Consider the following 21890-nt stretch of genomic DNA (forward strand, 5'->3'; position numbering starts at 1 on the left):
CCTCAAACAAGACTGGGGAACGAGCCAGGTTTCTGCTGCTTTTCCTGCTAGTCTCCTAAAAAAAAGTATGTATATATATCCCGTATATAATCATTTAAAAGCAAATATAATACATCAATAGTTTCTTTAAAACCGGCCTCCAACGATTTGTATTTCTAAATGTATTTATTTTCATCTCTATTCAACCTAATATATATTCATCAAATTATGCATATTTCTGGTATGTCTTCATAATACTCTAACGGTATTTTCTTGCGGTCATGTTATTTAGATTATTCAAAACAACCACATCCTAAACATGCTGTTATTCGATACCCTAATAGCCTTTTTTGTGTGTCGCCTACATATTTTATTCCACAATAAGCCGACAATACCTACACCTAAATTAACACAGGTTATTAGCTCTACAATACACGCCTGCAGCAATTACAATACGTCTGTCTATTCAACGGAACAACCTATGGTAAAGTAATGACAACCTACTAAAAACAAAAGAGCTTCCAACACACAGTAGGCTGGAATGAACACTTCCCACAGGGGTGCCTTGTCTATTTGTCTTGTTCTGTGAGAGAATCCTGAAGGGGGAATAATTCCTGTGTTTCCGCCTGCCTGGGGCTGCCCTGGGCTTTGTCACAGCTTTGATCTGCTTAAACGACTCAGGAGGGAGGACACAATGGGAGCTCCTAAAGTACAGGTGCAGCTACCTGAGCCTGTGACCTGTGTCTGCCGTGCATTCATACGGACCGGCTTCATTATCACTGCTTAGTCAGGTAAGCCTGTAAAAAGGTGAGGACAAAGGGACCCAGCACCTAGGCCCAGAGTGGCCTCCTTTCAGATGCAATTGAATGCTGACAGGACTGAGAAGTAATCCTCTAACAATCTCTCCCTCTCCACTACTTCATTACTGACCCACCCACAGGTGGACAGACACACAGCCAAACAAAGCTCCTCAGCACTTGAACCTGGAAATCACGCACGTGTACACACACACACACACACACACACACACACACACACACACACACACACACACACACACACACACACACACACACACACACACACACACACACACACACACACACACACACACACACACAGCTGAAGGATTCCCCATCTGTCTGCTGTTGCTGCTGCTGGCTTGCATGCCATGCACCAACTAATACAATAACAACCCAGAGGCTTTATTCCCCCCCTCTCTGTTTCTCAGTTCCCGCTGAACGCTCTGGAGCACGCAGCATCTCGACCAGCTCTCCACCCCTCCTCCCTCAGTGGAGGGGGGAAATGAGAGGTATGAGCTCACGGTGCCGTTTGAGGCTGGGAAGTCAGGGGCTCTGTGGGACGCTTTTCATCCTCCCAGTGGTGCGCTCCTGTGAGGACACGAGTACAGAAGCTCTCTGCTCCTCGTGGCCACGGCTGGATGGAGAGGCGAAGAGAGGCAATACATACAGCCCTGAGAGGCAAGCAGCCAGCACACAACCTCAGCCTCTCTCACTACTTTCCTCACATCACAGCCAATATTGTGAACTTGTTTCCCTCTTCACGGCTGAGGGGAGCAGAGCGGTACCGGCACAATGGGAAGAGGCTTAATTAAGAGCATCCTCTTGCTCTCTTTTCTCAAGCTGCACAACAAGGCCATGCTAACAATAGGCTTTTTCAATTGTTTTTTCGCTAACAACTTTCTTTCATGAAGTACCAATACTTGAAAACAAACATAGATCAAATCCATAGTGAATTTGGCTTTATTGAATGAACAAACACTCCATAAAAATAAAAAAACGAATATCACGATCAGAAATTCAAACAGTAACTCCCAGGAGTACATACTACATCACCCTAAATAATTCTCTATACAGGGCAGCAGGGCTGTCATTCATTGCAATTGACTGCGAGCAAGAACACGAGGGGGGAGAAAGTCATCAAGATGTGACAATTGTGACAAGAGCAGGCAAAGTGTAGCGCAAGCAGCAGAATGTAAAGCGGTGGATTTCTCCATCTCTCCCTCTCTCTTCCTGGATGACAGCTTAATGTGTACCACATGCAATATTTATTCTCATCTTGTGTCAGACTGTCTACCCGTCCAAGGGAGTACAAAGAATGGCACTTATTAGAATAAAAGCAGAGGGAAGGTAATCAAGGACATATGGAACATCAGCCAATCATGCCCCCCCCCATCCTTATTCCCCCCTCCGTTTCCTTTTTCCATTCATAACAGTTCAACAATCACTCTGATAACAAGCTTTCAGGAGCTGTATGTGGCAACACTAAATTCATTAATTTATCTCATTAAAGCTGCCAGGCTGCAGGACACTTGCTGTGACATGTGTGTTTTGTTTTAACCCTTATCACAAAAGATAATAAACAGCACAACTTGCCAAAGCTATCAAAATATATCATTAGCCTGACTTAAAACACACGGAGATTCTTATGCTCTCAATAGCACAAAGAATGCTTCCGAGGACTGCTTCCGAGGACTGCTTCCGAGGGCTTCTACCCCCCCCCCCCCCCCCCCCCCCCCATACTGTGTTACAACAGAAATGGCTATTCTTATCAAAAGAACACGGACTGAACGGAATGAGGCTGTGATCATGTATTATATGCTGACACACACCCTTTAAGCAGCGGATTCAAACCAAATCCAGTGTTGTCACGGCAGTTGACCTAGTTAGTAACACAGAAAGTATGGCCAAAAAAAGTAGTGACACAATAATCCCTGTGTGTCCTACGAGCGGGTCAAGAGCAAGAGGTAAGTGAGCTTTACTCAGTTCAAAATGGGACTTCTGATCAGTATCTAACCTGAAGCTATGCCCTCTGGTCAAGTATGTAGCCCGGGTTCACCCACTTGGCATTGTCCCAATCTTTATTACACAAGGGGACCGTTTCGGGGAACACGTCGCTGTCTTGTGAGGTCAACAGAGAACAAACGAGTGTCTGCTTTGTTCCTATGGCCAGGAAGGAAGGCTGTGACACTCACCGTTAGGATCTCATTAGTGATAACAACAACCGAACAGAGCCGTCCCTGCCTGCGTGTCTTCCCCAACAAACCCCATCAGACCTCACCAGACCAGACCACAACAAAAGGCAGCCAGGCTACCCAGTGTCTTCTACTCATCCAACATGGTGAACAACAACAGTGTGATAGACCAGGCAGACAGACCAGGGATGGTCAATAACAAAGCCAAGTGAACTGATGCTCCGGGACTTTTATTAGAGACCATGTGGATATGGTTTACTCCTCTCCGAGCCTCTCAAAGTCATCCACACTCATTACAAAGCCTAACTGAAGGCTTCCACTAGGAGTGTGTGTTTTCAGCAGGGTACATGTCTTCCTTCCACGGGAACGCGGTTTTTCTCTCCAGGATCCCACAGTACATAAGGGGAGAGGGGACGGCTGTGGACAGAGTGAAAGGGGACCCACTGATCATATATGTCCCACATCGCTTTGAAAGGCAAACCGTGACTCCCTAGACAGCAGTTCCTTAAAACTTGGATGGAGCCAGCGGTTTTGCACTCAATAAACGTTCAATTCTGTTTACGGGAATTATGGTTTGGAGTAGCAAAAGTGGGCTGCTGCCACCGCTTTCCTGTCACGGTTCTCAGCAGACCACAACAATGCCTTCCCTCGGTGACAGTCTGCCTCAAAATCTGATGGGGACCAAGATGCGCGCACTTGCCAGTTCGTTAACAAATCCTCTAAAGTTAAAGAAAATGTACAGTTATCATTACTCTGCACCAAAATAAAAGTTAAAAACATAAAGTCAATCCTGAAATCAAACGAATAGAAGACCTGAACAAAACATAGATGAGTAGGTTGTAGAGAGAAGCCGAGGGACAAACGGAGCACGTCCTCTCAGACAGTGGGATCTTTTAAAACTGAACTTGGCTAGACCATCAACCCTGCTGCGATTCACTGCAGAGGTACCTTTACTTTAATTGTCAAAGCACCACCTACAGGCCAGCTGGGGTAGTTCAATAAGCAAACATACCTGCTGGTTCACTTTCCATATCAAGAGAGAAATGAAGAGACAGCCAGTAAGAACAAAGTAACATGTCTGGAGACACACAACATAAGCAGGAAGAAAGCAATAAACATACGACCAATCCACAGACAGACACGTGCCAGACACACACACGCAGACAGAGACAGACAGACAGACAGACAGACAGACAGACAGACAGACAGACAGACAGACAGACAGACAGACAGACAGATAGACCCCTTGCATGTAAAAGCCCCCTGTGAAGAGCCGTCCACGGTACAAACTCTGCACACTCAGAGAGGTCATGCTTTCCGGTTTTCTTAAAGGTCAACACACCTACTTAAGAGGCTCCAATTTACTTTAAAGCACATTATGAGGAGAAAAAAAACAGGCTGGCTCTCAAGTGGAGCTTTGCGTTTACTAAATGCGATGGCAGTTGGCCGTCTGCTAAGGACATTGGATTATATATCTGATAATATCGAGGCTAATGAAAATATTAAAAAGGTTGAAAACTCCACCGACCAGGAGCTTTTAAATTACCAGCTTGTGCCTTGACAAGTGAAAACATACAAACAGCAGACAAACACCCACATTATAAACTGAGGAGTAATGACCCTCTCTAATACACAAACTATGTGACACAGACAAAAGTGTTCCAGGCAGCCTACTGACGCCGAGGGAAGAGAAAGCCTCTTGGTAGACTCTTGTAGATGCCATTCCCTATCACGCAATGCCTCTCAGTCATAAACACATGACAAATGCGGCCTTAATCATTTTTTACGAGCGGGGATGTGCAGGAGGCAGCGCATGGCTGGAGGGGAGAGGGGAGCGGCGCAAGCAGCAGGCAGCCCCCGCTCCACAGAGGAGAGGGCCGGAGTGGTAAAGGCTCCTCTGGAACATCACTCGGCCAGCCGGCCTTTGATCTCCACACCGCAATTACGCCAACATCCAAATGAGCATGGAGTCGCCTCGGCAACAGACTTCAAACATGCACATGGACACATTCTCATACACACGCACTGTACTGTACTGTATGGAATTATACCCACGTGCTCCTCTCTACAGTAAATGATGTACCGTCTCCAGCAGAGAACCTGGGGATGAAAGGAGGCCCTGTTCCCTCTCTGATCCCACCATTAATGATGGCTGCTTGCTAACGCTAATACAGTTTACTCTTGTTGAAATGAGGTCAGCTTGGTATGTAGTGGTTACAACACTGCACTCCAAACAGGGATATGATGGTCTAACAAATGGACGAGTTTTCCTCTGGCAGAATTCTTTCCCTACGTTATATAACATGGAAGTATTTCGCTGATGTAAAGACACACCATCATAATAGTGGGCCTATATCTGTCAGGGCCGTGCACAGACCTTTCGGGGGGCAGGTCCAAAACGCTTACTTTCCTAATTCATTACTCGAAATTCATAAAATACCAATGGTCTCTGTATCAGAACATTTGTATTATGGCCTATTTATTTTCTGCAATATCACATTTGTCACTCATTGTAAGCAAGCTAGAGCCAATGACTCCTAGTAGGCTACTAACTAGAGATGAGATGAGTGACATCAGAAAAGTGTCTACCAGCTGACCATAGCGGATGATGATGTAAATCTCCTAGTTAGCTAGCTAGTTTGCGATGCTGTCAAAACAAACCATTTTACTTAATGTCAGTTTGTTCTGCTGATGACATTTGCTTATTACCACCAAACACTTGAATTCGCCCCTTCTCTGTCCATGAAGATATCCCTCTAGTGGTGTGGGGGCTGTGCTTTGGCAAAGTGGGTGGGGTTATATCCTTCCTGTTTGGCCCTGTCCGGGGGTGTCCTCGGATGGGGCCACAGTGTCTCCTGACCCCTCCTGTCTCAGCCTCCAGTATTTATGCTGCAGTAGTTTATGTGTTGGGGGGCTAGGGTCAGTTTGTTATATCTGGAGTACTTCTCCTGTCCTATTCGGTGTCCTGTGTGAATTTAAGTGTGCTCTCTCTAATTCTCTTTTTCTCTCTTTTGGAGGACCTGAGCCCTAGGACCATGCCTCAGGACTACCTGACATGATGACTCCTTGCTGTCCCCAGTCCACCTGGCCGTGCTGCTGCTCCAGTTTCAACTGTTCTGCCTTATTAATTTTCGACCATGCTGGTCATTTATGAACATTTGAACATCTTGGCCATGTTCTGTTATAATCTCCACCCGGCACAGCCAGAAGAGGACTGGCCACCCCACATAGCCTGGTTCCTCTCTAGGTTTCTTCCTAGGTTTTGGCCTTTCTAGGGAGTTTTTCCTAGCCACCGTGCTTCTACACCTGCATTGCTTGCTGTTTGGGGTTTTAGGCTGGGTTTCTGTACAGCACTTTGAAATATCAGCTGATGTACGAAGGGCTATATAAATAAATTTGATTTGATTTGATTTTGATAACAGTGAGAGACACACATAACAGGTCCAACTGAAAAAGTAGCCTACCAGTAGGCCTATTCAAACTATCCACCCAGATAGCACAGTGCTTGCTACGGGCAAGCACAAGCACAATGCAAAAGTCAGGCGAGTGCACGCTTGATGCAGGAGCGCGGGGGAGGATTTATGAGCTAGTTTGATTTGCAATTCGTTACATACATTTTTTTTTTAAATATAAAATTCAAAATAAAATAATTCCACTTAGCTGCGAAAGCACTTTCTCATAGGAGGGCAAAAGGGCAGGTGCTCGAGCACTGGTTGAGTCCTATCTGTGCACGTGCCTGTCTGTCACTCAACAAAAGGCCTTTCCATTTGCAACGCTATCTGAACATGGTGATCAAACAGGAAATTATTGAAAAGGAAAGTGTGTAGCCAAAACATATGCTTGTGACAAAAATATGAGAACACACCATCAACAATAACAACTGAAAAGTCTGCCTGAAAGTGAATATGTGATTAACAGACATTGCAAACACTGCACTATGTAAATGAACACAGTGCCGTGGGCCTGGAAAATGGCCCCCCCGAGTGTCCCGAACCAAAAAAAGACAAGACTGGCCTGTTTACCTTCTATGGTGCGCCTCTTTATTCTCTACTCACATTAAAAGCTGAGATTACAATTTGTCTTGCTGTTTGCTTTGAATAGTCTTTAACCATATCATCATCTCAACTGTTCTGGGGGAAAACACGGGAGCATGGCGACAGCCAAATGGCAGTCTGGCGTCGCCACAGCAGACTGCCTGCTATTAGGGCTGAGAGCAGCATTTAGTGTACATTTAGGGGCAGCTAAATCTACCTGTAATCATCTCCGTACAGGTGTGGGCTCCACTCTGGACAAGGGAAGTGGCCCATCACTTGTCAATCAGAAACACTTTGATGTCTGCATTGTTCCACGCTGAGCCCTCTGGACACAACGGCACTACTGTTTGCCCATTTGAAAACGCCCCAAGATTTATTGCATTTCTCACAGTAAAAAAACAGAACCACACAGAGGTAACATAAGAAAAAACAAAATCCTGCCCATGACTGACACTCCGCAACGTCATGATTCATCAGATTTATGTGTTTCTGTTGCAGCGTTCCCTCCTCCCGCTGTCAGACAGACAGACAGACAGACAGACAGACAAGACAGGATGTCATGTCAGGAACATTTTTGAACAGACAGTCATCAGTTGAACAACTTCCCTCCGAATCTAACGAGTCTGCCAAGCGAAGCAGAGACAAACAAAAGCAGGAACAAACTGTTTGACACCGAATCCTAGAGGGCAATTGAAAAAGTGTGATACCAATCCACAGGTGAGTGGTTATGGACAGTATGTGACTGTTGCGTAGATAAGACAAGTATCCCTTTCATACCTCCCCTGTGGCCAGGGAAGCTCCACTCTCCTCAAGGTGCTCAAGTGAAAAAGCCCGCTCTCATCACCCCTATGGCCACACTAACACTCTGCAACAGGCCACGGCAAAACCATAGGGCCCATATATCAGGTACTGCATGAATGGGACATGGAGAACACTGTTTACCAGACCAGAGCTAAACAGATAGATTTGGAAACATTCTGACACAATCTCATTTAGTCGGAGTTCACCTGTAGAGTTTATGAGACAGAGATAAGTCAGGCAGGGCTTGAGATGACAAGTCAAATAGAACCGCTGATTACACCAAGAACCCCTCTGACCTGTTTACTAGGAAACACATACAGTAGTTGAAAGCACATGTTTGTGAGTCACTGTGAACATCTAAGTTGCAGATGTCATTCTGATCTCACTTGAATTCCATGCAAAACATGTATTTGGAGATGGCGAGTCAACCCAGTAGGACAAAGTATTCATATTTTCGAAGAAGAGCAAACAACACATGTAAACAGTGAACTCTTCAGACAAAACCAAACATTTTGGGGGAAAACAATTGTAGACATCATAATATTTAAAGAGAACCATCCTTATGATTTATTGGCCCTCTCCATACGACATGCATTCCTATTTTGGCTTTGAGTCACTGAATGTTAATTTTTGTTGTCATTTAAAGCCTTTCCCCCTTTGATATCGTATGGAAATGTGCCATTTTTCATGGAAAATGGAAGCCAGATGGTCTTAATACTTAATGAAGAGCAGAGTTTTGGGGGCTGCTTTGGTTTTAGCAGGGTTGACTGTGACTGGAGTGTCACAGAGCGGGCTGAGTGCCACCCCCAGGCAAGTCCTGTCACAGAGAGACTATCTTATTGGTCTGGAGTCAGTAGAGCAGCGTGGGTACGGTAGTAGTAGACAAACCAACTCCACAGTGGCTGAGGGATCACTTTGGCATGGGGAGAATAAAGAAGCTTCACAATAGGACTTTATGGTATCGAAACATCACTCATAACTATCTACAGTTACTGGTTAGAAGGGGGACACGGTTTAAAACCGTTATTGAACATTGGGAATTGACCGTGGAAGTTCTTTGGAAAACATTGGTTCAATGTCTCGCAGTTTGAGCTGATATAACATAAACTGAAAACAGGAATCATTCAGTCATGGTTATGGATGGGTGAGGTGTAAGGGAGTCGACAATTAATAAGAAAATACACATTTTGTAAAAGGGAAGGTCCGTGGTTGTCCATGCTGTATGTAAAGTCAGTGGGGTTCCTCCCTATTTCTGAGCACTGACTTACCATTTGTTCTTTCTTCTGATGTAGTCTTTCTCTGAGAGGTTAATGAGGTAAATCATTGGCTTGGATGTCAAAAACAAGTATTTGTTCAACACTTCGATCTGTGAGAGAGAGAGAGAGAGAGAGAGAGAGAGAGAGAGAGAGAGAGAAAGAGAAAGAGAAAGAGAAAGAGAAAGAGAAAGAGAAAGAGAGAGAGAGAGAGAGAGAGAAAGAGAGAGAGAGAGAGAGAGAGAGAGAGAGAGAGGACAAGAACTGAGGATCCAAACTTTCCAAAGTAGTCTTTGAGGAGGATGCAGAATAAAAAGTGAAGCCAAATCAAATTAGGATCTTGTCTGGACTCTGCAGGGAGCCTCTATAAAGCGTTTAGATCATCAGGCCGGACTGATGTCATTAGTTTGTTAACAAAAAAAGTCATATAGAAATACCCCCCAAAAAGACAGCATGCGCATTCAATTGTGATTTGCATATCAGACCCATTTGTCTCAAAAGCAGGAGTCTGACTTTCAGGCCAGATGAAAAGATAAAGCTGATAAATGGCAGTAATACATTTGAGTGTGACATCAAAGTCTTACCTCCTTCTCAGTCCAGTCGCGACAGTAGCGGACATGTTTATTTTCATCCGCGACCCAGTTCTTGATTTTGAGCATTATGTCCTGTTCGGGGGGATTCAAAAAGAATGAAGCCATTAAAGGAGATGAAAAAGAATACAAACCCAGCAGGGTACAGGGTAATTATTTCCTAAATGCACGGCATCCTGATGACCAAATGAACAATGCCTGCTCGTATTGAAACAGGAGAGGCCGGGCTTTGACGGGGATGGCACGCACAAGGCCCCCCCCCGCTCTCTTAAAACAGAATAAAATACCCTCTAGTAAGTCGCACTAAGTTCACCTGTTTGGCACACGCCATATTCAATAAGGACCATCCAATAATAAAAGTATAAGAGAGAAAGAAAGGGGAAGAAAGAGAGAAAAGGTAAGGCTAGTTGGTTAGTAATGTGTGTGTTATTTTAAATCCCTCTCGGCTCTCTGCAGTGAGCAGTCATTGAATATGCACTAGTCGGGTACTAATTACACACTGTTCCTCCTGGAGAAAATATTAGGCTTTTCCAGCAATGTTTGCCATATTCATTACTGAAGCAGTTGTGGGTTGAGAACCCACAGGCAAGACTGGGCCATGACAGGATCTGGGAGCGGGAATGGGTGGGAACATGGGAGGGAGGCAGTTATAAAAATTTGTAATAAAGAAATTGAGCCTATTATTGTTGATCCGACCCCCACAGAAATTAGCGGAACACATTCTTTTTGTTCCTTTCAACTTAACCTCCCCCTTCATATAAAAACTCCTCCACCCCCTGCAACCCTCCCCCTACCTCCTCTTTCCTCCCCAAACCCTCGCAGCACTTCACAATCACACAACCCTTTAAAGAACAGAGGAAAAGAGCCTGCCAGAGCCTCAATTACACAATGGCAGAAAAAGCTCCACACACTGACCCCCAGGCAGCTGCATTCCCTCTCTGCACATCTCTCTCTCCGCAGGAATTCTAAAGGCCTTTTAGTCAGGCAGCCAGAGTGCGGCCAGCAGGAGAGAGAGCAGGAAGAGCGCCGCACAGTCCGCCCGCGTCAGCCCAAGTCTTCACAGAGAGATTAATCATGTGTGAAATGGAAACAGCAAACGGCCAGTGACATAGGCTGAACCCGCTCCAGGTTTCCCTCATCAGCTCTGGGCCTCCGTGCAGCGCTCCTCTAACAGGCAGGTGTTAATAAAAGGCATATGGGTCCCACAGGGGTCAAACACATACGCCTGCCACCAGGAAACACTGTTGGGGGTCCTAGCTGCTGAATATTATTGTTTGTTACGGACAGGGAATGCTGGGATGAAACATTGTCCTTGTTCAATGTACATTATGATCTCAAAATGGATTGAAGTGATCATAACAACAGTCTTTTAATAGGAGTTCGAATAGCACATTATGTTGCAACATTAGGCCTATACAGTGTTTCACAATATGCAAAGACATATTTGCTTGTGAACCCACAATCAGCCAGTTGAATTCATGCTGAATAAATACACGCATGGTTCAATTGGCCGAGTATTCTCAGAAAAAGGCAGATGGCATGGTTTCAATCACTTTTGAACAAGTGCAGATATCATGTCTATTTTATAACAGGAATAATCAGCTTCAGTTATAAAACACCCCATGTTTGTCTCAGTCCTATCAATACCCAACACATGTAGGTAGCTATAGAATATTGAGCAACATCATTATTTGTATAGAAATGTGTATAATATGTCACACTACAGAAATGTAAATATCTGTACTTCAATGCGTGTTAATTCAGTATTCAGGCGTATTTTCGAAAGAGAGAGGACTAAGTGAGGAGCTCTGGGAAAACAAGCTGCAGCTACAGAAATCAGTGCTTCATTCTACGTTCTCGATAATTACTCAGTAAGTGCTAATTATTACCGTTTAAATTCAAATACATGGTATTTACCTGGTTATTTTATGGTACTCCGAGGCACTATAAAAGGACGTGCTGCCAAACCATTTATTTATTTACATTAAGGAGAATCATGGTATACGGTGGCGGAGGTACTGCCTACCCTAAACCTGGACATAAACAGAAGGACGAAGGATGCTCTCAGTAAAACAAAATAAAACTCAGCTGAACGTGTCAAATACCAAATTCAGCCTGTAAGAAATGCAGCCTTTGATAAGGACCATTCTCTCACTTCTAAAGGAGCCTTCTATAGATTTCACTTGGCAAGGCATACACAACCTTTGACAAGTAATGTAAATGATTTTTATTCATGGCCTAAAATTGTCAGCAATTATGTGCGTCAGCGGCCACCTGCCTGGCCTGAATGGCTGCCCGTCTGCCGGGCTGCTAAGGGGGATTACTCTGAGGGGGACCGACCGGCCGGGGCCCCTGCAGCAGGTGAAATGGCCCCGCTCGTTAGTGTAATGAGCGGTCAGAGGCTCCATGTGCAGGGGTTCTGAAATTGAGCACGTCGCTCCCTCTGAAAGGCCAGATTACCTCGCTTAACTCGCCCATTCTGCATTGGGTCACACTCCCTCTGCCCTGCACAGAGCACATCATACAATCACGACAGAAGCAGAACTACCGCAGTGAATACGGCAAAGCTTCGTTATATATATCAATATTATTACTTAGGTTTGGGCCCCGCATGCATTTCGACATGATATACAGTATATTTCGACGCCCTCTAATCTTACAGTCTATTCTGTGTCTCACTGCGGAGAACCGAAGAATGTTCTGTCAAAGCACATTTATTGTATTCATATCTGGGATGTGGGATTGTGGGTCACCCATTGTATGGCCTCACCCAATTTCCAGAAACTGCTGTGGGTGCGAGAGCGAGCTAGCGAGAGCTGTGCTGTGATTTGAGTATTACTTCAGATGAAAAGAGGCTTGTGAAAACACTTTCATTAGCCCAGCACTGTGACCCAGGGTTAGCAGCTGAATACCTAACTCTCTATTCATGATTTCAACAGCAGAAAACCCCTGACCCCCGATCACTTTCAATCTCAGAAAACGAGAGAGAATGGCGCAAAGAGAGGAAGGAGACCCTATGGGGGGGGGGGGGTAGAAAGAAAAAAAAATCCTCATTGACACTGTGTGTGGAACGCAGGGTTATTATTTGTGCTCAGGTGCTGTGTGGGAGCTGCAGTGGACATGCTGAGACACTGACTCACGTATTCAGGTTTGAGTTTCTTGTCGCTTCCCCTCACGGCCACCTTCTCCAGCTTCTCCATAATGGGCCCGATCATCTCCTCATCCTTCAGCCTCAGCTCCTCATGGATGATCTCAATGTCCCTCACTGGGTCCACGTTCCCCTCCACATGGACAATGTCCTCATCCTCAAACGCACCTACAATACAGCAAGAGGATCACATCACTATAACACACTACCAATGCACAAGTACTTGAACCTTTGCTGTAGCTACAGAAATACACACAAGCACACACCACAGGAGGTCGGTGGCACCTTAATTGGGGAGGACTGGCTCGTGGTAATGACTGCAGCGGAATGGGTGGAATGTTATCAAATGCATCAAACATATGGTTTCCATGTGTTTGATGCCATTCCATTTGCTCCGTTCCGGACATTATTATGAGCCGTTCTTCCCTCAGCAGCCTCCACTGATACATGCACACACACACACACACACACACACACACACACACAGCATCATCAGGATCAATGGCATCGACTGTTCCTCAGGTCACAAGTTGTACTATGAGTACTGAGATCACCAACAATGATTACATTCTCAGGGGAAAATTGGACGAATAAATACATCCACTTCAAAAAGCACAGTGGGAGAAAACCATGGTAATACATTTGACTATTCTACAAAATACATACCGTAAGCAAGCAGACGTTTCGTAAGCACCACTATGAATCTTCAACTTGCAGTGTCATGGTACATTCCTCTAACAGTTGTGGGCTCCCCCTTTTACTTACATGGAAAACTTTAACTCTTTGCCAACTTTAGTACCCCAATGTGTGAGTTTAGCCAAAGGCGTTTCTGTTTTTATTGTGCTGAGAAACAAGACAACTTTCTGTACCTGTGCCTGTGCCAGAATGTACATCTGTATGGTGTGTAGCTAGTTAATTTCTAAGAGGCTGTCTGGCACAGCCTCTTAAAATGGTGAGGTATAAACCAAACACAAACAGTTAAATAATGCCCACCTGGAAATAAAAATGTATTCATACGTAAAATGTTACTGTAAATATGAATACATAAAAAACAGGGCCTTCCCTCTGCTAATCAATGGCCTAGTTGCAATGGTCTTGATGGTGATTAGATAATGAAGCACTTAACCACACAATTTAGCCAGCCACTGATGATGTCCTCCTCCTGATTCTGGAGAAGGGCTCAGGGTTCCGGCCACAGGGCAGGAATGGAGGGGTAGTGGGAGGCATCTGTCAGACGGGGACTGACATCCTTTAACACCAGCCATGGCCATCTCTCTGGCCCACTATCTACTATGCCATTAACTAGTGTCAGCACAGTGATCGTTACCATTCACCCAACTGGCAGGTGACAAGAATCATTTATGGCTTCTCGGACATCCGGCTGATATTTTAACTTGTTTTCTGAAACTTTTACTTCTATAAAGCCACGAGTAAAACACCATGTAACTAAACACAAAGATGTTGTTTCTGTGTATGGTTAAGCTCATTAGCAGCATACCCTTACACATCTTCTTCTACCTGACAAGCATTAACAATGAGTTTTTTGAAAATCATTAAAACTGTTTTCGTAAAACACTGATCTTCAGTTGCACTTAAACCTTACATTTTCAGGATAAATGAAGCTTTATCATCCACCTGTGTAGCAGGGTTGTGCTAACTTCAAAATTGAATTGAGAGAGCCTCGGAAATTCCAATTAAATTCTAGACGTTTAATTAAATTTGTCGCAAACAGGATACAGAATTGCAATTTGAATTTGAATGAAAAGGAAATAGAATTTAAGTTAGTGAAATTAAATCAAATTCAAATGCCTCTCCTATTCTGTATTAGGTGTAATCTATAACAATATCCATATTGTACATAAAACGTGTCATTATATACATGCATCGCTCATCCATATATTTATATGTACATATTCTTATTCATTCCTTTACACTTGTATGTTTAAGGTAGTTGTTGTGAAATTGTTAGATTACTTGTTAGATATTACTGCATGGTCAGAACTAGAAGCACAAGCATTTCGCTACACTCGCATTAACATCTGCTAACCATGTGTATGTGACCAATAAAATTTGATTTGATTTGTTGAAACAATAGATTTTCAGGACAAAATCTTAAAATGAATGATTAATGAAAACAAAACCTATATGCGAATATTCAAAGTCCTTATTTTTCATTAAACACAACAACAAACAATATGGGGGAAATACTACATTTCCCAGGATCCATTACTTTAATCCTCAAGTTGGCCCTAAAGCTTTAGAAAAAAAGCCAAACAAATGAAATGATTTGTTGCCATAAATTTGCTTATTCTAAGCACTAACGTTAAAAGAGTACAGGAAATGAACATTGTTTCCAGAGAAAAGTGATATACTATTTGTTATCTAGTGACCTGTCAGATTCAATGAAACTCATGTTCTATGGCTAAGTGGAATTTATTTGAATTGCACTGAATTAAATTCTACTTCCTGTCACTCAAATTCAAATTCAAAATCCTGTGGGGTTTGGCCAATTCAATTTCAGTTTTAAATCGGGAGTTGAATGGGAGTCAATTCCAAAATTCTGAATTGAGCACAACCCTGCTGTGTAGTGTCTGTCAGGACATTGAATCTCAGGTTAAAGCATTGCTGTGTTAATGGATGATGCATGATATGTTTGACATCTGCGTGTTTTGCCGAAGAGTTACTTTATATTCGAACAGCACTCCCGCTTGAAGTGTTGACACCTCAGTGGAGAGGAGTGTTGACAGTTGAGGCCCAGTGAGGAAAGTACATCATTTGATTGATTCATGCCACTTATCCTGGCTGTCATACTTCTGATTTAGAACAAGTTTCAACCATGATTCATGTTGGAAATGTTGATGATTCATGGCATGGATGGGTGTTTTAACAAGTATTACAACAACACTGCAGTTTCCTGAGACTTCCTCTCCCCTGTTTAACTAATTGAGTTATGTGCTGTGTTATATTTCAGCAATAAGGCCCAAGGGTGGCCAATATATGGCCAATATATCACGGCTAAGGGCTGTTCTTATGCACGATGCAACACGGAGTGCCTGGATACAGCCGTTAGCCGTGGTACTGTATATTGGCCATATAACACAAACCCCAGAGGTGCCTTATTGCTATTATAAACTGGCTACCAAAGTAATTACAAAAATAAAAATTATTTTTTGGTCATACCCGTGGTATACTGTCTGATATACACTACCGTTCAAAGAATTTGGGTTCACTTAGAAATGTCCTTGCTTTTGAAAGAAAAGTATGTCTTTTGTCCATTAAAAGAACATCAAATTGATCAGAAATAGAATATAGACATTGTTAATGTTGTAAATGACTATTGTAGCTGGAAACGGCAGATTTTTTATGGAATATCTACACAGGTGTACAGAGGCCCATTATCAGCAACCATTACTCCTGTGTTCCAATGGCATGTTGTGTTAGCTAATCCAAGTTTATCATTTTAAAAGGCTAATTGATCATTAGAAAACCATTTTGCAATTATGTTAGCACAGCTGAAAACAGTTGTGCTGATTAAATAAGCAATACAACTGGCCTTCTTTAGACTAGTTGAGTATCTGGAGTATCAGCATTTGTGGGTTTGATTACAGGCTCGAAATGCCCAGAAACAAATAACTTTCTTTTGAAACTAGTCAGTCTATACTTGTTCTGAGAAATGAAGGCTAATCCATGTAAGAAATTGCCAAGAAAATGAAGATCTTGTACAACGCTGTGTACTACTCCCTTCAAAGAACAGAGCAAACAGACACTAACCAGAATAGAAAGAGGAGTGGGAAGCCCCGGTGCACAACTGAGCAAGAGGACAAGTACATTAGAGTGTCTAGTATGAGAAACAGACACTTCACAAGTCCTCAACTGGCAGCTTCATTCAATAGTACCCGCAAAACACCAGTCTCAACGTCAACAGTGATGAGGCAACGCCGGGATGCTGACCTTCTAGGCAGAGTTGCAATGAAAAAGCCACATCTCAGACTGGCCAATAGAAATAAAAGATTCAAGTGGGCAAAAGAACACAGACACTAGAGGAACTCTGTCTAGAAGGCCAGCATCCTGGAGTCGCCTCTTCACTGTTGACGTTGAGACTGGTGTTTTCCGGGTACTATTTAATGAAGCTACCATTTGAGGACTTGTGAGGCGTCTGTTTCTCAAACTAGACACTTGTCCCCTTTCTCAGCGGTGCACTGGGGCCTCCCATTCCTCTTTCTATTCTGGTTAGGGCCAGTTTGCGCTGTTCTGTGAAGGGAGTAGTACACAGCGTTGTACGAGATCTTCAGTTTCTTGGCAATTTCTCACATGGAATAGCCTTAATTTCTCAGAACAAGAATAGACTGACTAGTTTCAGAAGAAAGTTTTTTTGTTTCTGGACATTTTATGCCTGTAATTGAACTCACAAATGCTGATGCTCCAGATACTCAACTAGCCTAAAGAAGACCAGTTGTATTGCTTCTTTAAATCAGAACAACTAATTTTAGCTGTGCTAACATAATTGCAAAAGCGTTTTCTAATGATCAATTAGCCAACACAACGTGCCATTGGAACACAGGAGTGATGGTTGCTGATAATGGCCCTCTGTACACCAATGTAGATATTCCATAAAGAAAATTTGCCGTTTCCAGCTACAATAGTCATTTACAACATTAACAATGTCTACACTGTATTTCTGATCAATTTGATGTTATTTTAATGGACAAAAAATGTGCTTTCTTTTAAAAAACAAGGACATTTCTAAGTGACCCCAAACTTTTGAATGGTAGTACATATATACATTCTTTATGTGCATGTTACACTGGCTTCTTCTTCTTCTGACATTACACAAACAAGCAATCAATCTATGGAAATGCAACTGCTTACGTCACCATTCAATCATTTTGAACTCTGATAGCGTGATGAGATCAACAACAAAATGACAGATTAACATGAAATCAAATTTGCCAGTCTCATTCGAGTCAACAGAAGCTCTACACCTTGGTGCAAGCTATCATGATCATGCGTGTCGTTGTCATACTCATGGTAAAATGAACTTATCCAATTACACTTTGCCTAATCAGGCTGTTTTGGTTCCTCTCCTCTTCCAGAGGTACTCCACAGTATAAACAGTTCACTTACGCCACACAGAAAGAGGCCAATCAGTGGAATTATTGTTTTGCTGCTCCAATTTGCCAGCTCCCAGTTCTACACTGATTGGAATGAAAATGTGCTATTGTGTGCACGGTCCCTTCATGAACTTAAAGTGAAAATAACGCAATGTGAATCATCTGTGAGAGGCATAAATGTATATACTGACATAGGATTGTCATTCTTTTTATGGGATAGATCAAACAAGAATGTGTGTGAAGGATAATTGTTCTATGGGCTGTATCTCTAATATATATATTTGTTGGAAAGGCTGGACATAACAATAACAGTCATATGTTGACAAGGTTAATCTTCTAAATAACAGCCCTCCCAACAAACGGATAACTCACTATTACACACACGGAATTCACAAGTGCATTGAAGAAGAAGAAGCTGTACCGTCTAGGTCGAAGGAGCAGATGATCCCCTACCCCTTCAGTGATCTACCAACAGCCTTTACTGAACACTACATTCCAAAGTCATTTACTTTCATTTCCTCTAATTTCACATTTACATCACACCAGCCCCATTCAGGCCTTAGTAACTGGGCTACTATCTATGCATGAGGAGAAAGAGGGAAGAAGAAGAAAAAAAACCGGAGGAGGTAAATCTCCACAATTAGGCCTTTAACGACTGGGTCTGGGTAGGCCTCTGTGAAGACGGCACTTATGAGACTGCGGCGCCACACAAAGCCACAAGGAAGACAGTAAAAAAAAAAAAAAGAAGAGGGGGGGGGGGAGCCTGGTTTCAGGAGTCAAGTCTATCTTCCAATTAACATTTTACTGCTTTGTTTCAAATACTGTATGTTTTGAAGAGACCATTAGCAGGTGTTCCTTTATTGACAGAACAAAGGGCTTTATCTTTTAAGGGCCCGAGCGGCACAACAATGCTCTGACCAGAGAATGGCCGTAAGGAGTGGAGTCTGGGGAAGCCTTGCTTCCTCAGCAAAGTCATGGGATAGGACTCTTACGTTAGAGCACCAGTGAGAGCACCAGTAGCAGCACCAGTGGGAGCACCAGTGGGAGCTAGGGACTAGGGAAACAGAGTAACAGTGCCTATCTCTCTAACATGCACTGCCTTCTCTTTTGTTAGCATGTCTCAATAGATTGACTTTGCCTTTTACAGCATCTGCGATGTAGAATTCCATTCCCATAGTGAAAATAATACAATTCACAGACATAAGAAATTACAAATAGGTATTGAACAAGGTCTGTTACGTCTCTAGTTCAAATCATTTGGCACAATAATGGGCTCATTGATTGTTTTTGGTTTTACAGCTTGTTACTCCTCTGGGTTGCTGACATGTGAGCTTTCAATGAACCAGGGTGACAACTGTTTCAAGAGGCCGTATATTTTCAGTTTGTAGAGGTGAAACACTTGAAAACAGGCAGCTAGTTTAAGGGACTGATGTCATTACTTTTCCGTCAAGTACAAAGACAAGGAGAGACAGGAGAAACATGTCACAAGTAAATACTGATCAAACTGACTCCTCTAGGCCTCCCGAGTGGCGCAGCGGTCTAAGGCACTGCATCGCAGTGCTAGAGGCATCACTACAGACCAGGGTTCGATCCCTGGCTGTTTCACAACCGGCCATGATCGGGAGTCCCATAGGGATTGGCGCAGCGTCGTCCGGGTTTGGCCGGGGGAGGGCTTTACAAGTAGGCTGTCAATGTAACTAAAAATCTGACTTGCCTAGCTAAATAAAGGTTAAATAAAACATTTATAAATCATGTTGCTACCTGAAGAGGCTATGTGGTCAACATAATTCAGTCAAATTACAGTCATCGCTGGGGCCGAGCTCCTGCCATCCAGGACCTGTACACCAGGCAGTCAGAGGAAGGTCCATACAATTGTATGGCTGACGTTTTACGTGCTCCTAACCAAATGTGTTATTTTGTAATAAAAAATTGCGTTGTTTGTAACTTATTTTGTACATAATGATGCTGCTACCATCTCTTATAACCAAAAATAACTTCTGGACATCAGAACAGCGATTACTCACCACGAACTGGTAGATGATTTTCCTTTAACGAGTCCGACGTGAAGGATATACTGCATTCCCGGGAACAGGCCCAAATCCACGTCATTTGCGTGAAGAGATGACAGAGAAAAAGGGGGTGGAGGTCGGGCTGCCTTCTGTGAAATCGTAGGGGAGCGAGTAAAACCCCACTGCCATCCGCTCTATTGACAAACATCCAGTCATTGGAAAATAAAATCGATGACCTAAAAGCAAGACTAAACTGCCAACGGGACATTAAAAACTAATATCTTATGTTTCACCTAGTCGTGGCTGAACGACGACATGAACATCATACAGCTGGCGGTTTCTACACTGTATCGGCAGGATAGAACAGCAGCCTCTGGTAAGACAAGGGGTGGCGGTCTAAGTTTATTTGTAAACAACAGCTGGTGCACGATATCTACGGAAATCTCAAGGTTTTGCTCACCTGAGGTAGAGTATCTCATGATAAGCTGTAGACCACACTATCTACCGAGAGAGTTTTCATCTGAATTTTTCGTAGCTGAATACATACCACCACAGACCGATGCTGGCATTAAAACCGCCCTCAATGAGCTGTGTACCGCCATAAGCCCTAGAGGAAAATGTTTATCCAGAGGCGGCGCTCGTACTACATCGGCTCCGATGCTCGTCGGACGTGGCAGGGCTTGCAAACTATTACAGTCTACAAAGGGAAGCACAGCCGAGAGCTGCCCAGTGACATGAGCCTACCAGACGAGCTAAATTACTTCTATGCAAGTAACACTGAAACATGTATGAGAGCATCAGCTGTTCCTGACGACAGTGTGATCACGCTCTCTGCAGCCGATGTGAGTAAGACCTTTAAACAGGTCAACATTCACAAGGTCGCAAGGCAAACGGATAACCAGGACGTGTACTCCGAGCATAAGCTGACAAGTGTCTTCACTGACATTTTCAACCTCTCCCTGTCTGAGTCTGTAATACCAACATGTTTCATAGTCCCTGTGCCCAAGAACACTAAGATAACCTGCCTAAATGACTATCGACTCGTAGCACTCACTTCTGTAGCCATGAAGTGCTTTGAAAGGCTGGTCATGACTGACAACACCATTATCCCAGAAACCCTAGACCGACTCCAATTTGCATACCGCCCTAACAGATCCACAGATGATGCAATCTCTATTGCACTCCACACTGCCCTTTCCCACCTGGACTAAAGGAACACCTATGTGAGAATGTTATTCATTGACTAGAGCTCAGCGTTCAACACCATAGTACCCTCAAAGCTCATCACTAAGCTAAGGACCCTGGGACTAAACACCTCCCTCTGCAACTGCATCCTGGACTTTCTGACGGGCCACCCCCCAGACGGTAAGGGTAGGCCAGAACACATCCGCCACGCTGACACTCAACACGGGGGCCCCTCAGGGGTGCCTGCTTAGACCCCTCCTGTACTCCCTGTTCACTCATGACTGCACGGCCAGGTACGACTCCAATACCATCATTAAGTTTGCCGATGACACAACAGTGTTAGCTAAATAGCTAATCAAATAGCTACCGGCATTGACCCTTTATTGCGCTAACTCTCTTGCATTGACTCTATGCACACACACTGGACTCTACCCACAAACTCACACATACGTACACTGACATCCCAACACACACATAGGATGTGTAGGATACTAATTTGAGCCAGTTGGTACAGCAGGAGAATTACCCTGCAGCAACAGGAAATGTGAATTATTATGTGGATTATAATTAATGGACATTTTTCATTAGGTCAAATCGAGTCTGAAATTTTAAAACTGAAATACACTAAAAGTTTGCATTTCTCAGCAACAAAAGAGCGATCAAATTATCCTACATCTGTACACACACTACATATGCCCACACATACATAGCAGGTGCACACATGCATACTGACTCCACACACACTCATTCACACGTACCACATACGCTGCTGCTACTGTCTATTA

General features: G+C 43.6%; 1 protein-coding gene across 2 annotated transcripts in view; it reads right to left on the reverse strand.

The window, feature by feature from the left end:
- LOC139398403 (obg-like ATPase 1) overlaps positions 1-21890 on the reverse strand; it is a 43410-nt gene that overhangs the window by 9074 nt on the left and 12446 nt on the right. For both annotated transcript variants that reach the window (XM_071144424.1, XM_071144425.1), the window contains exons 5-7: positions 12793-12968; positions 9647-9727; positions 9078-9175 (exon numbers count right to left, since the gene is read on the reverse strand). In XM_071144424.1, the coding sequence (XP_071000525.1) occupies positions 9078-9175; positions 9647-9727; positions 12793-12968 (355 nt within the window). The remainder of the gene's footprint in view (positions 1-9077; positions 9176-9646; positions 9728-12792; positions 12969-21890) is intronic.

The sequence above is a fragment of the Oncorhynchus clarkii genome, chromosome 3 (genome assembly GCF_045791955.1).
Source record: "Oncorhynchus clarkii lewisi isolate Uvic-CL-2024 chromosome 3, UVic_Ocla_1.0, whole genome shotgun sequence".
In the NCBI taxonomy this organism is placed as follows: Eukaryota; Metazoa; Chordata; class Actinopteri; order Salmoniformes; family Salmonidae; genus Oncorhynchus; species Oncorhynchus clarkii.